The following is a 27,131-nucleotide window of genomic DNA, read 5'->3' as shown; positions in this document are numbered from 1 at the left end:
AAGAGAATAGAACTAAGTGCATTTGATACCTTGCTCATCCTGGTCGCAACTGCTATACCTTTACCCCCATTGGTCAGATTCCTGGGGCGGCGCGCGTCGATAGGGTAGCGGGGATCCCACTACTGGCGAGATTTCACCCTCGATTCAGACTCTTCTTCTCATCTCACTCAGAACAACATTCCACTCCTGATTCTCTCTTTCTCGGCAGCACGGGATGTCGGTCACTCATGAGAATTCACGGGGGCGTGGTTTGATCATCGGGTGCATCGTGGGGGTGTTTGAGTCGTAGGCGGAGCGCAAGCTACGATTAAATCGAGAGCTACGATGTTGAAGGATTTTTGGAACGCTCGGACAAACACGCGGTGCCGATGATTTCATTTTGTGTCGCGACGTCGAACTATTAACTTGTTCTTCCCGATTGATGACAATTCACTGGTGATTCATCGTTGGAAACTTGGTTCAATGGTTACATAGTTTTTTTTTTTACAGTTGAGGCAGTGATTGTGCAAGGTGATCCTCATCCTCCCTTTATCAATTCATAATTTCAAACTCTTCCCTCAATGTTTTCCCCTTAATTATTGATTATTTATTGATATCCCAGCTGTTACTTTAATTATAAGTGAAAATAAACTCGTGAGTGATATTTTAAATCAAAGGATGCGCTAAAATCGTCCCAATGGCTGCCATGCACTACAACGCTCAGATGATCTCTGAGGAATTGCAGCACACAAGACACCTCTACAGTATCCAGCACAGACTCCAAGATCCCGGTTCGTCCCCAAAGTCCGAGGGACCAAAATCCCCTCAGGAAATCAACTTTGCAAGATCCCCAGGTCTAGAAGACAAGCCAAGAATCATTAGGTATTCAGAAAATCAAGAAACAGGATTACCCATACAAAAAATGTTTGCTGAAAACCGAAATATCTTCCCAGAAGAAACAATGAAATTCATGGAGGATATTTCTGTAACTAGATTTCGTGATCCCTCGCCAGGAAGCTTTCCTCCGAATCAACAACACAACACTGGGAAGACATCGTTCTGCATCGATGCTCTTCTGGGAAGAGTTACTTCTAAAAATGATCATCAGAAGTCCAGAAATCACAGAGTAGGCGTTGAGATACTTGATGACGAAAAAGAAACAAATCTCCAGAATCCAGAGAGTGAGAGAAGAATTTTGGGTAATCCTTTACATCAATTTCAACAGCATATTGTCAGATCGGAAGATGATGATATGAGGAACAGAAGACGGGATGCTGATCGTCGTCAATTCACGATTATGAGAAATGATTCGACTTCTAGAAATCAGTTTCGGTCCATTCCGGATGATGGGGATAATAGTGGAAGGTACAGGAACAATAGAGTGGACGATGATGAGGCCTCTGTGGATGTGGATGCTGAGGTTGATCCTTCCAGAACAGGAAGTGCCAGTCCGGGAAGCAATACTAGTCGGAGTCCAGCTTCTAGCCCACCTATTTCGCCGGGTTCGGAAGACCCTACGGGGAATGTGATTTTGGGTCATCAGAATTTAGCTGGGAATCCTTATGGCGTGGGTGCGGGAGTGGTGAGACAAAATCAGGGATTGTTGTTACATCCTGGAGGTCCTCTTATCCATCCTGGGGGATTGTATTATCATCCGGCCAGTGGCAGCGCGTTTCACTCGATCCACAAAGAGGGACAGCCCGTGGGCCATCCTCAAGCCGGCGGCCAACATCCTCAGCATCACCTTCATCCTCTTCAGCTCGAGTGGTTAGCGAGAACCGGTATGCTGTATCCGAGGCTGCCTGCTGATCTCGCTGGTGAGTGTTTGATTTTATTTATTATTCTGTTAGATTACAATAGTGTGATTCTTTGACGGCGGTAGGTTTTATTATTTGTTGTATTTCCAGGAAGATTGTTTCATTTTTTTTTTATTTTGTAGACTGGGGTGAATGTGGTACAATGAATGGTTAGGAGTGGATAATTTTTGTTCATATATAAGTACGCTTATTTTTTGCAACTACAATTTATTTTATGATAAAGATTACAAAAATGTATATACCAGTTCATTTAAATTCTAGTCAGTTAGTAAAGAAATTTATATAGTCTTAACTCCATGAGTATGAATTTACACCCTTGTTTGCCACCTACACTAGGAAAACATTGTTCTGGTTCCCCCAGAATTTCAACTTCAGAAACATCTCTCTAATTAATATTTACTTATCAATGGACCTTATCTCCTAAATCTGCGATATACAACAATGATCCACTGATCAGTATCTTAATTTTTTAATTAACTTGCTCGCAAAATACAATTACGTTCTACTTCCTAGATCAAAATATTTACTGTAAGTAAGTCAGAAAATCCATCGCTGCTCATTTTTCTTCTTCAGCAAATTTCGCTCTTATTCAATTGATATAGAAAGACTGCATGTCCAATTTTCACCTCACCTCTCAAGATACCAAAATTATGATTGATTTTTATAACAACCTCTCATATGTTTGTCTAAGACAAACATTTTCCTGATAGTGGAGAGTCACCTTTTTTTCTCTTTTTTTATCATCTGCCTGACCTTTAGACTTAATTTAAAAGATAGTATACACCATGAGATATAGGTAGAGGATTCTAATTTTTTAAATAGAATGTTGATACTAATTCAAGAATTTCTTATTTTGAAAAAAAAAACAGAAATTTTAAAGGTATTTAGAATTTTAGACAAAAATGGACATTCTTATACTGCAAGAAGGTTATTACCAATATTATAAAGAATAAATGATTTTTTAAATATGATTGATAACAAGCATATCTCGATTTATTCAGGGTGAATACATAATGGTTTTACTTAAATATATCTCACTCCGGAAATTTTCTATTTAATGTTATTACTATAAAAATTCAGATCATATCGCAACGTTAATCTCGATGATTCAAAATCTTCAAGTCCACTTGATAAATTAATAAATTGACACAGCTACGAGCAATTTAAAAAGAAACTAAGTGCGTGATAAGAGGCGATCAGGCTGATTATTATCTTATGGGCAATAAATTGCTTTAATGTACGTGTAATTGCTCTCATAAATGATTTCTCAGAGGAAACTGGACAAACCGTTCTTCACAAGTCGTAAATAATAAAAAAAAATTGATTAAAAAAAAAACCTTTAAAAATCCATGATTGTCACCATGTAATCGTTCCTTCATCCGGAGAAATGTCCTTCAAAACATTGAGTTTACACATCACCGGAAGTAGCGATAAAATGTAGGATAAGCTCAAACGATTTTTCACAACGGAAAAACTGTTATAGATATGGCTCCATTGGAAATGTGAAATGAGTCTCTGAGTATATTTCATCCTGATCCGTTTCAAATGTTTTTTTCAAATTATATAATATTGCTTTGGATTATGAAATTATATTTGATTGCCATATAATGTATCTGCTCGCAATATTTTATTTGAAAAAAAAATCTATTGGAAATTCTTACTTGTTACATTATGAACAAAATAAAAATTGATTAATTGACAATAGATGGAATTTTATTTTTTAATATATGTTCAGCGGCTATTATACTGCTGCAATTAAATTTTAAATGTGTCAAATTTAGTTTGATTTCAGAGTTTAAAAGCCGAAATTTTAAATAAAATTTAATTGTAAGATGATCCATAGGGAATTTTTCAATTTGCTGTATTTTAAATTGAATTTAAAAATTTTTAAATAATAGAACTTATAATAGTTAAAATTTTACATTATTGTATATCAAGCTTATGTGAGAATTGACAAGGTTTGAAAATTTAAATATCAATTATTAAAATTGAAGAAATGAAAATTACAGATCTTTCGATTGGAAAGCCGGTTTTTGAATTTTTATATTCTAACGCGAAATTAAAAATTGAGCCGTGTTGAAAGTTCGTATTCCAATTTTTTCAAGATCCTAATAATGCAATGCGAAATTAAATTTAAGCTTTGTTTATAATTTGCAAAACCTTAAAAATCTTAAGAACAAATTTCCTAAAATGGAAGATACTGCAACAATTTCAAATTTGTCCTTACTTGTGATTTATTCAAAGTTGATAGTTTTTTCCTAAGGTTTTCAAAATACTAATTTTCTTTTGAATTAATTTTCGATGGTAATTCTAACATTTTTATTATTAGGTGTGTCAAAAGCGGAGAAAATACAATGTTGATAATAGTGTAGAAGTTTATCTGAAATCGATTTGAGTGATGAAGCCTTGTTCAATTTAAAGGTATAATAATTTTCATAATTGATTAATGGTTGATTTTAAAGATTCAATTATAAATTGCACAATATGCAGCGCTTCGCTTCAAAAATTTTACTTTCGATTCGTTCAAAGAAAAGTTGTTCGCCTTCGAATATTATAGATTGTTTAATTTAAAACTTTACAATTTAGGCTTAAAATTTTAAGCTCAAAACTTGAAACTTGCAATTATTTTTTATTCGTTTTAATTATTATAATGTGTTAATTAGAATTTGTAGCTACTTAGCTCTTTGAATCTAGTTCGAATTTGAAGATTAGTGGATGCTATTTTGAAATTTAACTTCGAAAGTTTTTTCCTGTAATACGGTTTTTGCATGAGTTTTAGATAACATATTTCTTAAGTAGTATATACAATTATGAAAATTGCAATACAATCAATAAAAATGTTGAATACTTCGATTATAATATTTTTTTAAATTGTCCAAAAAGTACAACTGCTAAATGTAACTAAATCTAACCAAATTATACACCATTAAACTTGACAAACCCAGTCTTTGATGTATAATGTTGGGCATTTTTAATATACGCTTTAGGCTCTTTCTGAGTTTTTTTTATATATAACGCCATGTAAGTATATATGTTATGTTCACTGTTTACGCTGCAATCACCAGCGGCCATATTAGTTTTATTTCTTCATCAACCGAGCTACTCAGATGATGTATACTTCCAATTACGATCCCAATCAGAAAAGCCTTATTTTATAAAAAAAAATAATGATAAATGTATACTTTTTATTCAGGAAACAAAATTTCACTCATTCATAGAAAAAGTTTTAAGTAATTATAATCAGTTTCTAATTGCCTGTTAATTGTATGAGGAAAGAAATATATTTAAGAATATGCAAGAACCCAATTGCTCAAATTTTCACGCACAAAATTCTTATGTTTACAGTTATGAATACTTTATACTTCAAATTCCTTCATTTTTAATTTTTCAATTTCTTTTTAAATTTCGAGGATATTATTTTATTTTCAAATAAAATCATTCATGTTATTATTATTTTATTTTGGTTGTGTCTAGGTTCCCAAAATTCTATGAGCATAAAACAAATATTTTTTGTGAGCCCAGGGAAACTAGAAAGGGCGGCTAGGTTCATCGAATTTTTGTAAGTGTACATCAAATATTTTGGTGTGTCTGAACACTTCTTTTTATTGTTATAATCGTAAAAATTAAAAAATACATGATGATTTTTCAAAAAATCCTTACAAATTAATTTCTTATTAAGGGCAGGAATACACTTATAGTAATAGTTAGTGGGAAAGCTGGCAAGCAAGTGCTTTTATCTGGTTAAGCCGTAATCTTGCGTAGGTTGATAGGTGTTATGTTAGCTCTTGACAGCTAATACTAACTATTAGCCTCAAAGTGAGGTTGCTTCGAAAGACAGATTGCCTGACTGGTGAATAGATAGGATACTATTGACATGCCTAATGCACCTACTGCTTGGCCATATTGGTTGGTTACTTGGATTTCTAGACGTCGATATTTGATAAGTCCCCTTCCAACCACTTCCAGCGAACTTTGGTTTCCAACGATTATTTATACAACGGTGACGAACGATAAAAAAATCTACAATTCAATTTTAGGTTCAACGATCTAAAATTAAGGCACATATAACACCCATATACTTTTTTTCATGAACGGAGACCAAATGTTTGAAAATTTCTAACATTAAAAAATACGGTTTAGAAAAGCGAATATTACAATTATATTACAATTATATTGAAACTAGTTACGAAGTTTTTGAAGCACCGTAGGTTCATCTTCAAAATTCTTTTTGAGTTAAACATAATTTTATCTATTCAATAATTTGTAATAATAGATTGAAAAGTGACAAAATATTAATAAGAAATATCGATTTATTAAAAGAAACGTATTATGGCCTCTTATGGCGAAATACGTAGTGAGACATCAGAAGCTTTCAAGGTAAAAAGAAATGTGTGCATGTGTCAGTTTGACAACAACAATAAAAATTACTAATTTTCAACGTTTATAGGCCAAAAGAGCTCACTGGGTGAAATCGAAAGATGGCATTCTCATCTCAAAGACGTGAACTTGCCTTTATGATTTGAAGCAAAAAGTAGTAAAATCATGAAATTTTCCGTTTTGCAGTGACTTTTGTCAACAGAAATACCTCTATAATGTAAGAATCTAAATCTAATATATTTGTGCTAAAATGAAAATTAATTGTTGAGGTTCAAGCTTTTACATCGTTGATTCGAACCCGATTCTAGCTCAAGCATAAAAAGAAGTTTGCACAATGCTTATTGAAATAAGCTAATTTTTCACTCGGAATACATTTTTGATTCAAAAGAGGTAAAGGCACTCTATATCCTCTATAATATATCCTATATATATATATATATATATATATCTATATATCCTCTATATTCTTGAGTTTTACTCATGTCTCCTTTAAAGCTCCATATTTTCCGTAGAATTTTTAAATTCTCTTTTAACGTTCTAAAATTCTAACTCACAAAATATGTGGCGTCGTTGCCTCGACGCCTGCGCTCTCGTGACAGATACTTTGTTGTTTTCTCTAAAATTCCATCACCATAGTTTGTGAAAGCAACAGTTTAATTGGTTTTAAATAATACATATTAAAGTGATAACATCGAAATGGCTTTAAGCGGAAAGAATTTTGCCCGAATCCGGTGGCTGAAAGCAAAAGGAAAAATGCAAACCAACGCTAAGATTTTTAAGATAGTTATAAAGAACCCAAATACCCCCCCCCCCCCCCCCCCCCCCAAGGTATTAAACACACTAGAAGAAACGTCAAAAAAAAAGTAAGAAAGATTCAAATCTTTTGCACTCAGTTTTCTCTGTATCACAAAAATAACTGCAAATTAGTTACCACATATTCTGAAGAAATAGATTTTCCTTTTACACACTTTTCTTTTGAATTGAAGAATCACGAAATTGAATGATTTCACATTAAGAATGTATAAAATAGGAAAATGTCAAAACCTTAAAAATAGGATATTATAACATTAGATAATTGAAAATTATTTAAACTTAAAAGCGTTCAAAATTAAATAATTAAAAATTTCAAACTTCGGAATTTGAATAATTATAAGTTCAAAGCGATCAAGATTTGACAGTTTAATATTTAAAACTAAATTGATTCTTTCAAAGTTGAAGCTTCTAAAATTCTACAGTTTAAAATTCTTATCACAGAACGAAATTATAATTTGAACTTCAAGCCAATTTGGCGAATTGCTATAGAATCAATGAATTAATTAAATTATACTAAACAAGCTTTCAAACTAAATAATAATTAAAAATGGAAAACATTAAGAAGGAAAAAAAAATTCCACTCTAGAACCTTGCAACTTGAAGAATTCGAACTTCATTTTAAACTGACAGAATTTATATTCACCAGAAATTGAGATATTAAAACTTTTTTATGATCAAAGCCTTTAAAATTTCAATTATTTGTGTTAAATTCAAATCACATAAAAACTAATAATTTTTTAATTGATAATTAAACTTTCCCAAATTCAACCAATTTTCTTTAAATTTTGAAAACATGAAAAAAAGTATAATTTTCTGTAAAAAAGAACATATTTCGTTCTCGCGAAATTCTGCGATTTCAAGTGTGGGTCCCTGTTAATCTCAAATGGATTCCGTCAGCAATGATTGTTATTCGTACGTTACTCTCCAAAAAAACCAACGTTGATAACAGTTTACTTGTAACCACTATTAATAAGATCGCCAATGGTTACAAATATATACTAAAGATTTTGCTGTAACATATACTTAAAATAAAAAATGGTTTCTTCACAATGTCATATTTTTAAACCAATTTATTTCTATATGTCGAGGGGTCGATTACTCCAATATTCCTGATACATTCACTAAATATTCCCATACACGTACTCTTTCAATATTCTTGGTATTCATGATATTCTTTAGAATGTCGAATATTTTTGATATTCCAAAATATTCCAAAGTATCTCGCAATATTCACAAATATTCTGTCATATTCCTCAATTTCCCTTTGCGATCAACAAATTTTTGAAGATTCCAAATGATTTTAAATGATTTTTAAAGATGTCAAGAAATTTCAAAAGAGTTTATGTATTATTGTGAAATTACAAAATATGTTCAAGTGTTTAAAAGGATTTTAATCAATTTCAAAATAATCTAACGGAATTTAAAAATTCTGTTAAATTAAAAAAGATTAAAGCATATAAATGAATTTCAAAAGATTTCAAGTAATTTTAAAGAATTTTAGAAGAATTCCAAAAAGTAAAAGAATTTTCAAGGCATTTTAAAGACTTTAAAATCTTTTTTATGAGCTCAAGAGATTTTAAATGATTTTAAGGGGTTTTGTGGCATTTCAATCGATTTAATATAGTTTCAAAAGTATGTAAAGGAATTTAAAATATAACAAAGCATTAAAATTTTTTTTTTTTAATTCAAAAAAGTTTACGGATCTTCATGCAATTTAAAAATATTTTTATGTATTTGAAGAGATTTTCAAGGGATTTAACGGAACTTATTTGATTTAAAAAAATTTTAAATTTATAATCGAATTTCAAAATATTTCGAATTATTTAAAAGACTTCAAGATATTTTTAATGTGTTTAAGGGATTTTAAGTAATTTTGAAAAATTGGTAAGGAATTTCGGTAGAATTTAAATGAGTTTTAAGATTTTAAAGTAATTTTAAAATATAAATAATGTTCTTGAATTCTTTACAGTCTGTTAAATCTTTTGAAATCTTCGGAAATTGGTGGAAATCCTTAAAAATCTATTAAATTTCTGAAAATATATATTGAACCTTTTTAAATATTTTAAAATATCTTGAAATATTTTTGAATTTAGTTTAAATCTTGTTTAAGCACCCGCGGCGAATAAAAACTTTCATAGCGTGAGATTATTACTAGTCTAGTGATTGTGTAATAGTAACGTCTTTCAAATTTGGAAAATCATCAATTTTAAATACAATTTTGAAAATAATAGTGAAATTCCAAACTTCTAACTCTATAATTAGATCTTTATAATGTTATCAATTTCAATAAATAAAATTAGCAATTACATGTGACTAATCAATATTATTTTGAAACTAATTTATCTAACTAGAAAAAAATGAACGGAATTTTACCAACAATTGTAATATACTTCCAACGAACTGCTGTAGAATTCCTAACTGTTTTTTCCCTGAACATAAAATGAAATTACCATCACAAATAGCAAAGATAGATGAGTTAAAATAGATCCATGGTACCACGAGTTTTTGGGAGTTGATAGGGGTGGGTGAGAGAGTTGAGGGGGTGGTGCGTCACGGTGAATTTCACGCAAAAAAAAGCAGTGGCCGCGTTGTCAGGCCAATCAGTCGAGGGCTTTTATCGAACAAATTGGTCAGTGAACGAATGGACTGAACGCGATGATGGGTAGAGGAAAGCGGGGTTGGTTGGGTATCGAAAACGACGAATGACCGGAGGTGTGCGGGGTATTTCCTGTCAGATGATCCTGATTGGTAGTTGCTGAGCTATCCACCGTCGGAAATAACAAACAAAAAAAATCAAACACACACCGGTTCCCAGCCAAAAAATACAGTCGATCACAATGAGCTCTGTGTGCATGATAATCCGCGAAACACGACGGGGAATTGTTAAAAATGGCCAACGACGCGCCAGTTTGTAAATAACCGGTGTAGCTGGCTTTTTATTTGAAGAATATTCGCCTGTGGCTCACCCGCACGCGACTCCGTTTTCACTATTTGCAGGGTGTTTTTCCTATCCGCGGGTCATCAAGTTTTGATGGATCGTATTTCATTTTTGTATTATTATTTCTAGAAGTTTTAATTGGAATTCAAATTCAGAAAGATTACAGACACGTTTAAGTTGTAAGAATCCCAAACTATAGGGAAAAAATTTTTTTTCTTTACAAAAATTAAAAGCCCTGAATGATCTGTATAATGGACTTTCATTCCTATTTTAACATTTATAATTTTCTTTATTTTACTACATTTTTGGCTAGAAATCATTTGAGGAAATTGTAAAAATTGTATTCATTAAAAAGTTTTTAGTAACATATAAAAATTTGAACAGGGATTTGTTTAAAAAATCAGAAAACAAATAATATTAAAAAAAATGTTAAAGAAAATTTCTGCCATTCTGATAGAAGTAGTATATCTCTGCAAAAGTTTTTAATTTATAAATGACAGTTTTCTATGAACATATTAGAGTCGCTTTTAAAAATTTAATTATTATTATTATTCAAATATTTTAACAACTAAAATTACAAAAACAGAGTTGTCAGCAATAATATTTTATATTTGAGAAACGAATCACTTAAAAACACATAAAATCACTATCCATTTGTTCACTAAAATATTTTTTTCAAAACAATTATTATTCTAGATTTAACTTTGCGTCAGGACTATGTGGAGCTTCCTATAAAATACTCCTACGAAAAATTACCATGGAATACTCAGCTCAAATGACTAAAATCTTTGTTCTCGTTCTTAAATTTAAAACTCAGGCATGATTGCATTTATTAAGAAATAGCATGCTTTTTAACAATGGTGGCTTATGTAAACCGCGTAAAGGAAAAATTAATTCGTTAACATAAATAATCGCATCAAATTTAATGAATCATTTACACAAAATCCATTTCACTATCGGTAAACCTCAGTTTACCCTACATTTATTTTGTCATTTTTTGGTAATGTGACAGATTTTGAGAAGAATGAGAAAAACTAAAATCAATCATATTCATAGTTTTTCACTTCATATAGTGTCGTTTTGACAGATTAGTTAACTGGATACAAAAAAAAGAAAGTGATTAAATGTAGTTTTTCTTATTTTCCCCGAAATTCGTAAAACCTACAGAAAACTGATTTGCACACAAACATTTTTTTCATATCTAAAACGTGCATTTTTTTCAATGTGTAATATGTTTCGAAATTATTAAAAAAAAAACATTTGAAAAAAATGCAATCAGCCATACACAATTTTTGAATCATTAGCGCTCAAAATCCTGCGGTAGTTTTTTATATAGATACAGTGGAGAACTTTACATGAAGTGTTGACTTTAAGTGAAATTCGGAAGCCATCCATATTTAATATTTATTACCATAGAGTCAGTTTACACTGATTTCGCTGTAGAATAGTTATTAAGAGAGAAATTATTTTATTCAGTCACCTATAAACAAAACAGCCTATTTTCAGATTTGAAATTTGCATTACTTTGTGATAAAATTATACGAGTGACATAAACCTCCAATAAATGTTTTAAAAGCAAAGCTAATCTGTTGTGATCCTACGGTCGAAGCTAATGGAATACGTTCTACCGACAGCGACATTTTCCAACTCCAACCCAAGAAAATGGAAATGTAAATGGAAATCGAGTTACGGATTCCCCTTTAATGGAGGTTGGAATTGCATAGCTATTTTTTCAGACTGAAAGCTTGCTTAAAAGTGGGAATGTAAACCAGTGAACCAAATGAACAACGGAATTATTTGCCATTCTGAATTAAGAGGGCCACAAAGACGGTACTTAAATATTATGATTATACCTGAACGATCTTTTCGAATTTATTTCAAAATAAAAATTCTCAGTATAAAGAACCTTTAGGTCTACGATTTTAAACAACCCGTGCAGAAATTGCCAAATGTTTGCCTTATTTCCGATTTGGGCCAGATCAGGCACACAATTTTGTGGTTGTTAAATTTGGCCTCGTCTAGACCCCGACTTAACAGCCAAGCTTACCAGTAGATGGCGCTCCATTAATTTCGGGGACTAAAGTGGGTTAACTCCAAATCTCCCAAGTTTCAACGTAAAGTGTCAAGCGTCAAAAATATTTCCATTATTATTTGAGAAAGTGACAAAATAAGTGGGAAAAATTCCAAAAGTGAGCACAAGACGAATGCGTAGGTATAATACACTTCTAAATATTCCTGAATTACGTGTTGAAGACTATAATAAGTAAATTTATTAGGAATGTTAAGATGAAACCTAACCTCGAAATGAGGTTATTTATTTATACTTTATTTGATACTTTCCACAATTAGGTTCAATATAGAAATTGAAAGCAACTTCAATTTAGAAATTAAAACCAAAAATATATTGCAAAATACTTAAATGGTTTATCATACACAAATGCTGGCTGTTATGTTGCGTCGTTTGACTGTTTCCGTTTGCTTGAAAAAAAGTGGCATACTCCAATTTTTTCATATCGCGATCTGTTAGGTAACCTGATATTTATATTCTCCAATTTCAGTTAAGGAGGTGATATATTCGATTTTAATATTATTTTATTTAAGAATCCCTTTTAATTAGGAATAAGAAAAATAAATTAATATGGGCCCGATCGGTGCCAGGTATGGTTATCTCTGGGCGCAGCGCTTGGGCCCCAATCGGGCATCGCGTTTCATTTCGGGTCTGGCCCCATCTAGATAGCCTGATTTGGGCCAAATTCTGCCCGATCTGGCCCCGATCAGATCCAAATTGGAATTTCTGCACGGGAAGTAATATAAGGCCCGAAAAGAACAAATTTTGTGTTTTGGAAAAACACCACTTTCACGTCTGAAAATAACGGTTAATCAAGCCGGAATAAATTAAAACAATTAAATAAATTAACCCGGTGAAGAAAATGTTTACGAAAAACTACAAAGTTCTAGAAAACAATGTCATGGTTTTCCATAGTTTTGTTTTTTAATAAATACATGAATTCAAAAGCTTTGCTAATATGTAACTACAGTGAGATAGGATGGGTCCCGAGGGATAGGTTAAGTCATATATAGGAGAGGAGGGGTTCAAATGATAGAAGGTCCCGAGGGAAAATTACGACGGACGGACGGACACCTGACCGGAACTATAAGGTGATTAGCCCGGAGCTACTAAATCCTAAAAATGTACAATCTCTAATCTATATTTTTCTATACAATCTTATATAAAGACACCATTTCCCTAAGACGTTGTAGTCTCTTGCTTCCCAGCTTATCTTATAAAATAAACAACAAAAGTTGATTATTCAAAATAATATAAGGATTAATGGTATTTCTTGAAAATTGGAGACAGTTTTCGTTTTCATGGATCGTTTTGTGTCCTGGGGAAATAACGATGGAGAAGAGATGGCCTGAAGTCTGCCAACAAAAGGGGATGATACTCGAGAGACAGAGCTCGCTGAGGGTTGGTAGATGATTTAATTAGTTAATTGTGCGTCATTCATCCGTCCATTCATCCCCTGTACCCTCCTCGACTAGCAGTTACCTCCACCATCGTCATAGCGTTGCCATAGAAACCCCACAGGCTTATGGATATTCTGGTAAAACCAAATTCTCCATGTCCGAAGAGGAGAAAAAAATAACTACTCAAAGGAAAAATCAGATTCGCAAACAGTCCAAAATAATCTAATAGCGATGCAACTGAAATAATATTATTCCGGTTATTCATGAAAATTAATGTAAAATATATCATAATATCACACATATATTTATATACAAATCATATTGAAAGATTAAATATTTTGTCATCTCAACTTTCTTATTATGATACGAAATTGCACATCTGGAGATAATTTAATTTAGTTCAGCAATTTAGGATCTGTGATTTCCACCCCTTCTGCTGGTTCTCAATGGAAAGTATCATGTGTGAAATGTTGTCAAAGATGGTATCATCACGACATATGGGTCCCCGATTGCAACGATTACTAATATTTGTTGACGATTGACTAGATCCACGTTAATTCGACCACGGTCCTCATGCTACGAGTAATCCGGGTTTCCCTGGATTTTATCGCATTTTTGCAGTAAGCAATAATAATCTATTACATTTTTCCAATGGTCGTTATTTTTAACGATATGAGTAATAAAATTAGGGAATATCACTAGAAATTGAGTCGAGGAGAATTAAAATTAAACATTCGATCGATATTAATGATGACAGATGTAAATATTTTGCTTTCCGATTTTTTGAAATACCATCAACAAGTTAAAAACAAAAACTATTACGAAAAATTATTTTTGATAGATTCATTCTATATACAAAAAAAATAATTATAAGCTTTGTACTTCTTTTCAATGTGTTGAAATTGTTATAATTCGCACATGCTATTTCAAAATATATGACAATGTAAAAGCATAACAAATAACATCAAATTGTGTCTATTGAATCAAACAATATTTAATTCTGTCAGATCAATTACAATAGTCTCTTTTTCTCTCTCTCTGTAAACTGCAAACCTTTGCATCGCGACTGCACGCGCTTATAATGCAAACCGCACATAAACGCGTATCGACACACACATCTATAGCCAACTTTGCATGCAATTATAGATACGTGTGTGTGTAGATTGCATACAGAATGCAGACGTAAAATCGCACACGCGCGCCCATCGGTGGCAGTATACCTCTAGTATAGGTGGTAATGGCGTTTCTGAATTAGCTGCCAGCTAGTTTGGCCGTCCACAAGCAAACAGATCTTGGTTACCCGATGTGTAACATTCCACGTTGCGTTCGCTTCGTACGGGCCAGGTTTACTCCACGCGTTTAGCAGTATACCTCTACGTGTACATAGATATACCTCTCTATATTACATGTGTACATAGTTCAGGACTGGTCACTGATCGAACCACCCCTAATGGACTACTGCTTGCTAGTTTCAATGACATTTCCGATTTACAAAATTAACTTACTACCCTACGCAAGTTCCTTTACGTATTCTATATTTTCTATAGAAATAGGGTCATCTACTATTTTATTTTTTATTTTTATATCTTAAGCATTTTCTCTAAAATCACTGACAATAACAGTATAGTGTGCAACAATTTTTTTTCAAATTAATATTTGAAAAAGAAAAAATGTGCACTTTTCAAATTCCTATTTCTGCCGCGCTCATTCTCCCATCTTGATGTTACGTAGCGCGCCGCCAAAAGCTTGCAAATAAGTATCGTTTTTTCATAAAAGTTGATAGAAAAAACGCTAGAATTAGTGTTTTGTGCCAAAATAGAATACCAACTCTGTCAAAAATGCAAGAAAATTATTTATATCTATACCGACAGGTGAGAAATGAAAAAAATGGTACAAAAATGTTCGGCATGACATGTTTCATGGCATAAAACTTGTAAATGACTGATGTTCAACGTTTTTCTATATACGAGCTGCCGTTTATGAAAAAAGTGAGAGTATGTTTTCTAGATGCAATATTGAATATTCTGTTCTAAATAAATAAATGAAAGTAAATGTTTCAAAGAGTTAACGTCATTGATCCCATTTACTTATTTTTTTGTGTTTACTCTTCGAGTCTCAGCCACTCGTTTAGCATATCCGGGACTACTGGTACCCCATAAAAATAAGCCCTTTTCGCCAAAAACAGTTGATGATTAATTTTTTGGATTGTTTTTATCAAACTGAAAATGTATTTTTTGCAGCTTTGGCGGCGGGTGATGTCATACCACGTGTTTCAAGCTATGGGGGCGCCCACCTTTTTGTTTATAATATCCACATTTGCAGTTGATGTATTATCGCTTTTAAATAAATTATTATAAATTATGAAATTAACAAAATTAAGTTTTTATTTCGTATTTGAATTCTTTAAGAGTCAAAGTTTAGAAAAACCTTAACTATAAAGCAAGAACACAGTGTTTTAATATCCTATTTTCTTTTAAGAGAATATTTTTTTCACCCAAACAGAATTATTTGTTTGTAAGATAAGGTGAATTTGCTGTAAAATGATTTCTTTCAAGACCAATGAAAATCATGTTAACCTTGCATTTAGAAGGAAATTACATTTTTGTCAAGAAACTTTCTTTGGACACAAAAGGACATTTCTTCGAGTGTAAGATTATCTTATAGGAGGCCCTCATTTTTTTGCGAAGGTCTGAGTCTATTCTACAATACGTGTTTCAACTCTTTAATTTATTTTTTCTGAAAGAGATTACACTATATACACATAATAGGTATTAGAACGTTTGGAACAAAAATGGTTACTTCATAATATAGTTCTTAACTGTACTGTAACATCAATTGTAAAACATAGGAACTATTGGACAAAAATACGGAGAGTTACGATTATTACGCGGAATTCAGGTTTCAAAATTCCAGGCCTTTCTGTAGCTACTCCAGGCCAATTTGAAAATAAAATATATATTAAAACTAAGGGTGGAACAGCAGGTCTAGTTGTATTTTTAAAAGTTACTTGTTTTTCATTTGTTCTTTATGAAGTTATTATGCAAAAAATTAAATTAAAAACAAATAGCAAATGACAAAGGAAGTTTTATTGCACCCAGGCACTCTATTTGAGGACATCAAACTATTTGCTAAGTTCATTTATTAATTAATACACATGCGTTTGAAATTTTTCCTTTCCAAATTTTTCAAACCATGAAGTAACAGTTGATGTTCCAATATTGATATTTTCATGATTGATATTAATACTCATTTGATAAAAATGAAATTTTTAGAGAAAGAACGCAGTCGTGAATAATAGTGATCATGAATATTTCAAGGCCTTCAAAATAATACATTATATTTAAACAAACTTCAAAATTCTTTTAATTTAAAATTGAATGTACTTGGGGTTGAACAATTTTGGGCAATTATTAAACTATTAGCGCTAGAAATTGAGTGAATAATTTCGAACTCCAAATGCTTTCAGTTTTCCAAATAATACTCTTAGTTTATTTCAGATCAAAAATCTTGATATTTAACCAGTTTGGAATTGCAAACATTGCCAATATAATAAACAAGAGGTTCTATAGAAGCGTACCCGATTTACCAATTTCTAGAACTGCTGGCCCATGCAGTTTCTCAGGAGAACAGGGCAAAAGCGTTTTCGACTGTCGCCTCGGAAGGGACGCAATCCGCAAGTGCTCAGTCGAGCATATTACGCAATTCCAGGCATACCAATTGAGAACGGCTCAAGTGGCCCTGACTAAGTTTCGAAGGTTCCGATTTACAAGCAAACCAGTACAACAACCCCCGAAACTGCTGTTATATGGGATCTCTTGTGTAGTTTCAAATTCAAATAATAATAAATGCAAGATAATTTTACATTTAAATCCTTCGAAATGACATCTCATCATACCATCTTTTGTTCACTGAAAACAAAATTATTGAACCCAAGAAAATCCGTTTATTTTCTTTGTGCCAGATTTTTTTACTTCTGTTGAGTAAATATTGTTTAGACGCGAAAAAATCATTCTGGACTCAAAGAAATTATTTTTTTGATGATATTTCGTTAATGAAAATGAATATTTCTTTCTAATAAACGTGAAAATTATTATGCCAAAGAAATGCTTTTGGAAACGATTTAATATATCCTTATGTGGGACATGTAATTTAGGTTTCTTTAATTGATAGAAATATTTTGTCCAGATAAATACTTATTAATTTTATTGAGAAAATATTTATCCGATGCTAAGAGGCGACACGATTATTGCAAGTAAATAACGATATACATTTAAAAAATTGTCTTTGAACTTAAATATTTACCTTTTTATTCAAAGAAATCGTATTTTAAATAAAAATCTGCAATTAAGTAATTCAAACAAATATTTCCACGAAATAAGAGGGTGCCATCTGAGGTGGCGAAGTTGGGAAGCTTAAAAATTGCATAAAAATAGTATTCGGAACACCAGCGTCCTCTCCATTAGGGAACCCCTCTATTTGCTTCTGTCGAGATAGCACCTTTTCATTGAGATACGTCGATTTGTTTAAACAAAGGAAGTAAGTTATTTAAAAAAATAACACATAGTTCCAAAAAACTTGTTATTTAACCAAATGTATTTGTTTTTCAGAATTTCCGATTGCGTAAATAGACACAGTTTTCTTTTGCGAATCGATTGATACGAAAATCTCATTTTCGTTGAAAATGCGATATAAGTTTCTTTTTAACTTTAAAGGAAGATTGAGCTTCTAAACAAATGGTCCATTTCAATTTTTGTATCTTAACTATTTAAATTTGTTAAACAATCGTGGTATTTTTGGAGTTCAATTGAATATTTCTTTGTTTTTAAACGACGCTTATTTTTATAAATTGCATTGTGCAATTACATTTTGCTTTATTTGCTTTAATAAGCCTGTACCTTTTTCCTTATTATTGTACCATTAAGCCATGTACCTTTCGGGTTAGGCGTGCCTGACCCGGCGAGGAGGGGAGTAATGTAAGGAAGGAGGTATAGGTTTTTAGATTGATCTAGAATTCTCGTCTTATTCCTTTAAGTAACACGTTCATCCGCAACACTGCTCCAACCCAGGTTGCTGATCAATCTCTCTAGCCATCACATCAAGTGAAGAACCTCACAAAGTCGTCATTTGAGGTTCTCGACTCGGACTCATTAGTATCTAAACTTTTAAATGAGAGAAAACCATTTCTTCGTGTTGAAGAAATATTGTATACAACAGAACGGTATTATGGATTTCAGTTGGAAAAATTATACATAGTGGAAAGTATTATGTATAATTTTTTCCAATATGAATAAACTATATCTAATTTTTCCGCCTGGGAAGTAAAAAGAAATCGAAATTTTTCGTCAAATAAATCATGATTAATTTATAAATAAAGTAAATGGTTTTACAGTAATATTTTATTATAACCGAAACTTTAATCTACATTTTTTTCCTCTGCTGATTCGAGTAATATTTTGTTTCCTATGTAAGATTCCTCTTGGGAATAACAAGTAACAACGCGAATGTTTATGGCGTGATTTGTGGCGGCCTGTGAGCCGAGTTCGGGATTAAATTTGGCCGTTCCGGGTAAGGAAAATAGCCTGATAAAACTTGGCTAACTTCTCGCGTGGCAGGGGTTGTTGGTGGATGGGTGGAAAGTGGATAACTGGCTACATATATACTTGCTAGATTCGTTTAGCTGGTTGTACGGAGGGATAGATTATTCTGGGGCGGGGCAAGTCAAGGGTGGGTGGAGCTTCTGGCACCCCCCCCCACACACGCACACACACTATCACAGTTTACTCACACAGCCCTTTAATCACATACACATTACAATCCATCCATAGACAATACTCTCTGCATTTTCGTATTCACGTTTAGGCATTGTATGTACACCGACATTGTTAACGTATACATTGAGACAATTTCGCACAGTTAGAGACAAATGTGCGCATTTGGACCACACATACATCATTTTAAACCCATACACGTACTTTTAGGTCGTTGTGTATATCCTTGGTCGTTTGCGTTTCACACCCGTACCACACACGGAACCACGAAGCGCGGTTTCAGGAATAATACCTACATACCGATTTAGGACGGGAATTCCAATTTGCAATTCGCTACTGGGTAATTGGTATCCATTAGAGGGTGGCCATTTTCCATTTAGACACACTTGGCTATTTCGTGGAAATTGCATATATCTACTGATTGTCTCCTACTCTCATATACAACTGATTTTTAACTTGTAGCATTGCTATTCCGTGGGAAACATAAATTTATTTCTTGCAGAGTGGGTACAGAATAATTTTGTAACCATTTTGATTTGATTTCAAGAAAATCCTTTATTAAATTATCTTGTCGATGTTATATCTCAGTTGGTGAACCGCCGAATCTCCGGAATATAATATTTAAATTGTACTGGGGACAACAGCGACCTCAATTTTATTGAAACTTTTAATTTGTTCCGAGATAAAAGATTGTCATTTGAACAGGTCGAGTTATTTGATACGGACCATCAATTTCAAGAATTTATGACTTTATCACTAGTTAGCATTTAAACCAATTATCAAATAAAAAAAAGGTGAAGATGAGGGAGGGATGTCACACATGAATTGCATGGCTGGAAATAAAGCGGAAGGACCATGAAAGCACGTTGTGGCAAACAGTAACAGATGTCGGTAAACAAGGGAGGCGGCTTTACCGAGGGTACAATTACTATTCAGACTTTTATTCAAAATATCCTCGCACTAGCCACGGGGTTCCTGTCGGCGACTCTTAGCTGGTGCGAAGGGTGATCAGATAGAGGGGCAATTTAGCCCCACTACCACACCTCTTTTATCATGATAATTTAATTTATTTGGGTTACCATTAGCCGCTTGAAGCCAAGCGACCCTTAAATCGTTTCGATCATCGCGGCGGTAAACACCACCCATTATATGTACTCAAGGCTCTATGTAACCCTCCATCATAGTTGAACGTTCCACCCCCTTGAGACCCTCGATTCTTCAACTATCGACACGTGATGTGTCGGTATAGACTGTAGACGATCGTCCTTTGACAGACTCAAGTCTTCGAAGTTGGAATGTCAATATTATTGTAAGTTCATCAGTGACTCTAGAGAAAACCAGGGACTACCTTTTTTTATCTATTTAAAATTCAGTTGAATTTTTTTTAGTCAAATTACGAGCCTGATTTGGTGGACTGCTGTAGGTTTTTTCAATCATTGGTATCAAATTTACGAGTATTTTTAAAGGTAGTCGAAAATGAGTAGAGTGGACTACTATACTGGCTCTAACGAGTTACGACCCTCGTTAAGTCATGAACGAAGGGTTTGCTGAATTAAAACCAATTATTCAACCCTACTCATCGTGTAGATACTTTTAGTTCTGTTTCTCTTTTACTAAATATAGCGCTTCAGAGTGTACCTGTGGCCACGAACCAAATTTTCTTGATGTACTTCGAGTCAGAGGTCAGAGTTTTAATTCCTTATCGGGTTTAGAAATTAATGAATTTATTAGCTTTATTTTCTTTGATTCAAAATTAATGTTAAAGTTAAAATAATTTCAAATTCGAAAAAATTCCATTTTGAGGGGCTAAATCTAAATTATTTTTATTTTTAATTCGTTAGTTTAAGAAATTAACTTTAGTTTTTATATCTAAGCGGGAATCTACTACATCAAAATATCAGTTTTTATTTCTTTTTGGAAATTGTTTCATTATACAGGCTTTCAATATTATTTTAATATTCAAAACATACCTGTATCACGAAAAATGCGGATCAAGAAAGTTTTGGATTTTTCAAACAATTTGTTTGAGCTTACGTTTTAAATTGATACTTCCAATTTGGACTCAACAAAAATATTCTGAAGTTGTGTTCTTCAAAATATTTCCCCCAAAAATTAATCTGAGTAGAACATCATGGTTAAACAAATTTTTTAAACTTCAAAATCAAATTTTTTCTAATTTTTGGTCAGATTTTATTTTTAATTAAAATTTTAATTTCAATTTTAAAACCTTGTCACATAGACACCAACTTATGGCATTAATTTGAGACTACGAGAGCGACGTTTCTACGCTCATTTTGCTAAAAGCGTTTTTCGCATATTTTCTTCAACGGATTTTTAACATTAAAAATAATAACTTTAGAGCTCCTTCCGTATTATATCTAAATTAATAACATGATTTGGTACATATATGACATTAAATCTGACCATAAAAACAGGTAAAAATTGTTGTTTTTTTTGTACAGTGATTGAAACTATGATGTCCTACTTCGATTACTTGGTCTGGGGGATACATTGAAGTAGGAATATCAAGAATATTTAAAAATAATTAGAGGTATTACTCTAAAACGTAATCTACAAAAAAAATTTATTTCAAAATACAGGGTGGACACGCTGGGGCTTAACAAAAAGTATGCAACCCGTCTTACACACTGATCCTATTCTTATGGAAGTGCATGCGGGGTTGCATACATTTTGGTAAGCCCCAGCGTGTCCACCCTGTATATTTATTTATTTAACACATATTTATTGATTTCTTCTATTTTGATTCCAGAAACTTTAAGTTATAAATGATTTGTGAATTTTTTAAATATTCAATTTTGTGTGTCTAAGAATGAAAATCATTCAATTTGAATAGCTTGCACATTGAATTTTTACAATTTTAAAAGTTTGGCATTTTCAGATAGTCCAATCTTCAAGATTGCGAAATATAATTGAATCAGTTTTTTTGCCTCTTTAAGATATTAATTTAAAGCCACACATCTTTAAATTTTTTAATTCTTTGACTATTAGGGCTTCTATTTAAAATGTATACTCTTGAAAGACGTAATGTTAAAACGAAAGTCCTTTTAATATTTAAATCTAAAACTATTAAATTTTCATTAGTTTGATTTTTTTAATTTCTATTTTAAACACATAACTTTAATCCAAAGTTATTTCATTTGAAATGCTTAAGGCTCATAACTGACTATTAGTGCTTTCATTATGAAGCCAAACAATTTTCAATTATTTAAAAGTGTAAAATCATACGTATTAAAAATAATAAAAATTTATTTAAAAAAAATTCTATTTAAAAATTTGATGTTCAAAAATATTTAATGGTGATCGGTTGTAATTTTAAATAAAATCATTGCTCAATGTGGATGTACGCGGAATTCAAATTGACACAATTGCAAACGTTAGTAATAACTTGAATATTGAATAATTTATTAATTTTCTGTATGATATTGATACATTTTTTACCATTTTAATTTTAATTGTTTCAGGCACTTTCAATTATATATCATATCATTTTAGTCCAGACACCTGGTAGTTTGGTTCCCAAAAAAATCCTATACTTCCCAGATTAATTGCCCAAAAAGGGTTTTTTTTTAAACAGTTCCAAACGTTACATTTGCGTGGACTTGATAATTCCCATTGAAATTTAGAGCAAAATGACCAACAGAAAAAAGAAAGAGGGCCAAATTATGAGAAAATTTTATTTAAAAATATCTTCTATAGGTTTCGAGTTATGATACATATAAAAGTTCTCATTTTTTTTTATTTTCAGAGAAAAATCACTAAATTAAAAAAACACTATGTTGGCCATTTTTGCCTGTTTTTGCGGGCAAAAAAGTGGAGTTCAGTTTTTTCAAAATAAATCGCGTCCGTTTTAGTTTGCGTTAATGATGCTGGAGGATAAAATAGAGTCTACGAAAATCTGCCCAGATCTAAAAAAAAGAGTGATTTTAGAGCTATTATTTTGGGAATTGCAAAGTTTCAAAAATCGATTTTTTTGCATTTTTGATTAAAAACAGAGAATTTGTTTTTTTGGAAAATATCTCGTTTGCTATGTATCCCACGACAAAATTACTTTAGATTAAATGAAAGTGAAGTCAATTTGGCGTAAGTTGAAAAAAACAGTGTCTTAGCCCTAATAGGTCACGATATATGATCTTGGAAAGTGCACTCTTCCTGCATAGAGGCACCTGAGCATACCGTGAAATATAAATACGGTCGTATTTCAAAAACTTTGCCTCAAATAAGTGTATATAATTCATTAAACATGTATAATACGTCTTTTGCCATTAATAAATAATTAATTGTTTACGACAAATGCTTGCTATCACCACTTATGATTACTTTTTGGCCTTCTTTTTAGTATTTTCTTAGCCAAAAAGTGATTGTAATAGATTGAAAATGTATGATATATATATTTTCATTAATAAGCAAATATGATTTATTAATAATTGTTAATGATAAAATCTTTTTATAACTACTGTTGAGTATATTTTAAATACTTTTATGACAAAAAAGTAATTATAATTGGTTAAAAATGTGATATGTATTTCTTTTCAGTAAATAAATAGTTTTTTTAATAATTGTTTATAACAATATCTTCTGATAAATACTTTTTCTGCATTTAATTCCGTACTTACCTCCAATACACTTGTAATTTGCAGTGATATCTGTAAATCGTAGATAATATTCTGTAACCATTTTTCTGAATTACAAATAAATAAGTAATTGATTATCTAAAAGTGATTACAAATATAAAATAACGGAGTAATTATATAAATTGGTTGTGTTTAAATGTTCTTTAAGTAAATTCGGAAAATGGTTCAATAGGATAGAATTAAGTGAATAAAAAATTAATTTTTAGTGAATAATTGGATGAAAACATTATTTATTATTGAATCTGTTAATTGAATAACGCACTTCATTCCTGAGTTTAAAATTGTTTTCCATCTTTTTTACATAAACACGCATTCGCAACAACACTCAGATCAAAAAGTATTTGTACAAGATAAGTATCATAGATTTCCAAGCTTGGTAGATTCATCTTGAGTGACTGTATTCTAATGACCTGCGAAGAAGGCGATGACATTCAACGGGAAGAGGGAAAGGGGTGCGTAGTGAGGGACCCTTCAACTCACATTTTGGGAATATATTGCTATAAAAAATTATTTAAAAACTTGTTTTCTGATGAAAAGTATATATCACATTTTTAATTAATTATAATTACTTTTTTCTAGAAAAGTACTCAGAAAGTACTCAAAAGTGGTTATGGCAAGATATTGTTATAAACAATTATTAAATAACTATTTTTTACTAAAAAGAAATGCATATCACATTTTTAATCAATTGCAATTACTTTCATAGTCACAAAAGTACTCAAAAAATACTCAACAGTGGTTAAGAAAAGATTTTAATATAAATAATTATCAATGAAACATATTTGTTCATTGATAAAAAAAAACATCATACATTTTCAATCCATTACAATCACTTTTTTGCCAACAAAATACTAAAAAGAAGGCCAAAAAGTAATCATAAGTGGTGATAGCAAGCTTTTGTTATGAACTAATCATTATTTATTAATGGTAAAATACGTATTATACATGCTGAATAAATAATTATATACACTTATTTGAGACAAAGTTTTTAAAATACAACCGTAATTCTACTTCACGGTACGTTCAGATGCCTCTATGCAGGAAGATTGCAATTTCTAAGGTCATATCTCGTGACCTATTAGGGCTAGGACACTATTTTTTTAAACTTACGCCAAATTGACTTCACTTTCATTTAATCTAAAGTAATATTGTCGTGGGATGATCAGCAAACGAGATATTTTTCACACAAGAAAAAACAAATTCTCTTTTTTTAGTCAAAAATGAAAAATAAAAATCTATTTTTGAACCTTTGCAGGTCCCAAAATAATAAATCTAAAACAATTCTTTTTTTAGATCTACACAGATTTTTGTAAACTCTATTTTATCCTCTCGCATTATTAAGGCAAACTAAAACGAACAAGATTTATTTTGAAAAAACTGAAATCCACTTTTTTACCCGTAAGAACAGGCAAAAATGGCCCACTTTGAGATGTCATAACTTATGGTAATTAAGTGCCAAAGTACACAGTGTTTTTTGAAAGTTAGTGATTTTTCGCTGAAAATCCAAAAAAATAGGAATGTTTTTATGTATTATGATTCGAAACCTATGGAAGATAGAGGATTATTTTTTTGACAAAATTTTCTCATATTTTTGTCCTTTTTCTTTTTTTCTGTTGGACATTTTGCTCTAAGTTGTATTGGGAATTATCCGTACACGCTAATGTAACGTTTGGAATTGTTTTCGGAATTTCACTTATTATTTCGACGAAATGCCGGGACTATTATGCATATTTTATGTTTAAATACTGCTTTTAAATTTATCTAATATTAAAAAATGTTTAATTATAACTATTTTAGTGTACAATTTAAAATTCTTCTAAGATTATAATGGTGACGCTTCTAATGAGTTACTTTTTTATTCTGTTAGAATAATTGAAATAAACAAATTTGAATCGTCAACTGTGTTTCTAATATAAAAAAATCTCAATGCAAATGAATACTAAATGGGTACAAATACAGGAGCTTCAATTTTCCTCGAATGAAACAATAGAAACTCATATTTCTAAACAATAGTAATTTCTGAATAAAATAAAATAATAATTTTTCAATAATAGCGAAAAAAATTCAAATACTGTACAGTTAGTTCCGTGTTATGCCAATCGTGAAACTAAGTGCATGTATAGCATTAAATTATGGCAATATTTTATAACGTTTTAGGGGAAAGCTCGAGAATAAAGAAAGGTGATAAAAATATATCACAGACAGGAAGGGATTCTAAGCGTTGGTCCAACATAATTGTCCCGGGACGTCCGGCAGGAAAATCATATAGGAGCCATATGTGCCCACAGGGGGTAACCACCCTCAGTTCAACAATAAATACCCGCTAAATGCTACACGCTATTCTAAATGGTACGCGTCAAATATCAAACCAGACTGAAAGGGCACATCACCCATAATTCGAAATCTAGGGACAGAAAAATAAAAATAAAATTATAGTTAAAACTGGTTTAAAAATGAAACATGTAACCACAACAATAATTAAATGAATTTGAAAATAAAAGGAGTATTATTATTATTATTATTATTATTACACCATTAAGCCATTTCCCTTTCGGGGTAGGCGTGACTCACTCGGCAGTTGAAAGGAGTAGTGTGTGGAAGGGATAGAGATTTTTCAGATTGATCCAGAATTCTCTAGCTATTTAAGTAAATAACACGTTCGTTCCGCAACACTGCTCCGACCCAGGTTGCTGATCAATCTCTCTAGCAATCACCCCAAGCGAAGATCCTCACGAAGTCGTTATGTAGGGTTCCCCAATTGGGTCCATTAGTAGCCAATGCCTTTGTTTCAGGCGTCATTCACTCTACTGACACTCTTTTTATTAACTATTTGCCGCCATACTTTCCTGTCCTGGCATACTTCTCTAGCTTCTTTTATGTCCATGCATTTTTTCATGCAGGCTCTCGTGTTTCTGTGACTTCTTATGTCTCTTCTAAGTAAGGTCTCATTCACACATTCTAACCATTCTTTCCGCGGTCTACCTCTGGGCACGTTGCCATTTACTTCACCTTGATACACTTGATTCGTTAGTCGTTCATTTGGCTTTCTCTCAACATGTACGAACCATCTTAACCTATTTCTTTCCCATGTGTCTACTAGCGTCTCTTCTGCACCACATTCTTTTAGAATTATTTCGTTACTTACTTGGTCCATCAGGGTTTTCGCGCATATTATGCGCATGAATCTCATGCCAATTGCGTTAATTTTACTCTTATATTTTTCTTGATAAGTCCATGTCTCGCTACCGTATAGTACAGTGGGTACAAATATAGAATTATGTATTGCCATTTTAGCTTTATTTGATATATTTTTACTTCT

At 31.9% G+C, this 27,131-nt stretch overlaps 1 protein-coding gene across 1 annotated transcript in view; it reads left to right on the top strand.

Annotated features, from left to right (window-relative positions):
* The first annotated feature begins 676 nt into the window (after window positions 1-676).
* Window positions 677-27,131, top strand: part of LOC117182698 — a 35,617-nt gene continuing 9,162 nt past the window's right edge. Inside the window, exon 1 of the mRNA XM_033375803.1 lies at window positions 677-1,796. Coding sequence (XP_033231694.1) covers window positions 677-1,796 — 1,120 coding nt within the window. The remainder of the gene's footprint in view (window positions 1,797-27,131) is intronic.

This window comes from Belonocnema kinseyi, chromosome 2, assembly GCF_010883055.1.
Source record: "Belonocnema kinseyi isolate 2016_QV_RU_SX_M_011 chromosome 2, B_treatae_v1, whole genome shotgun sequence".
Lineage (NCBI taxonomy): Eukaryota > Metazoa > Arthropoda > Insecta > Hymenoptera > Cynipidae > Belonocnema > Belonocnema kinseyi.
This window is presented reverse-complemented; position numbering and strand designations above follow the sequence as displayed.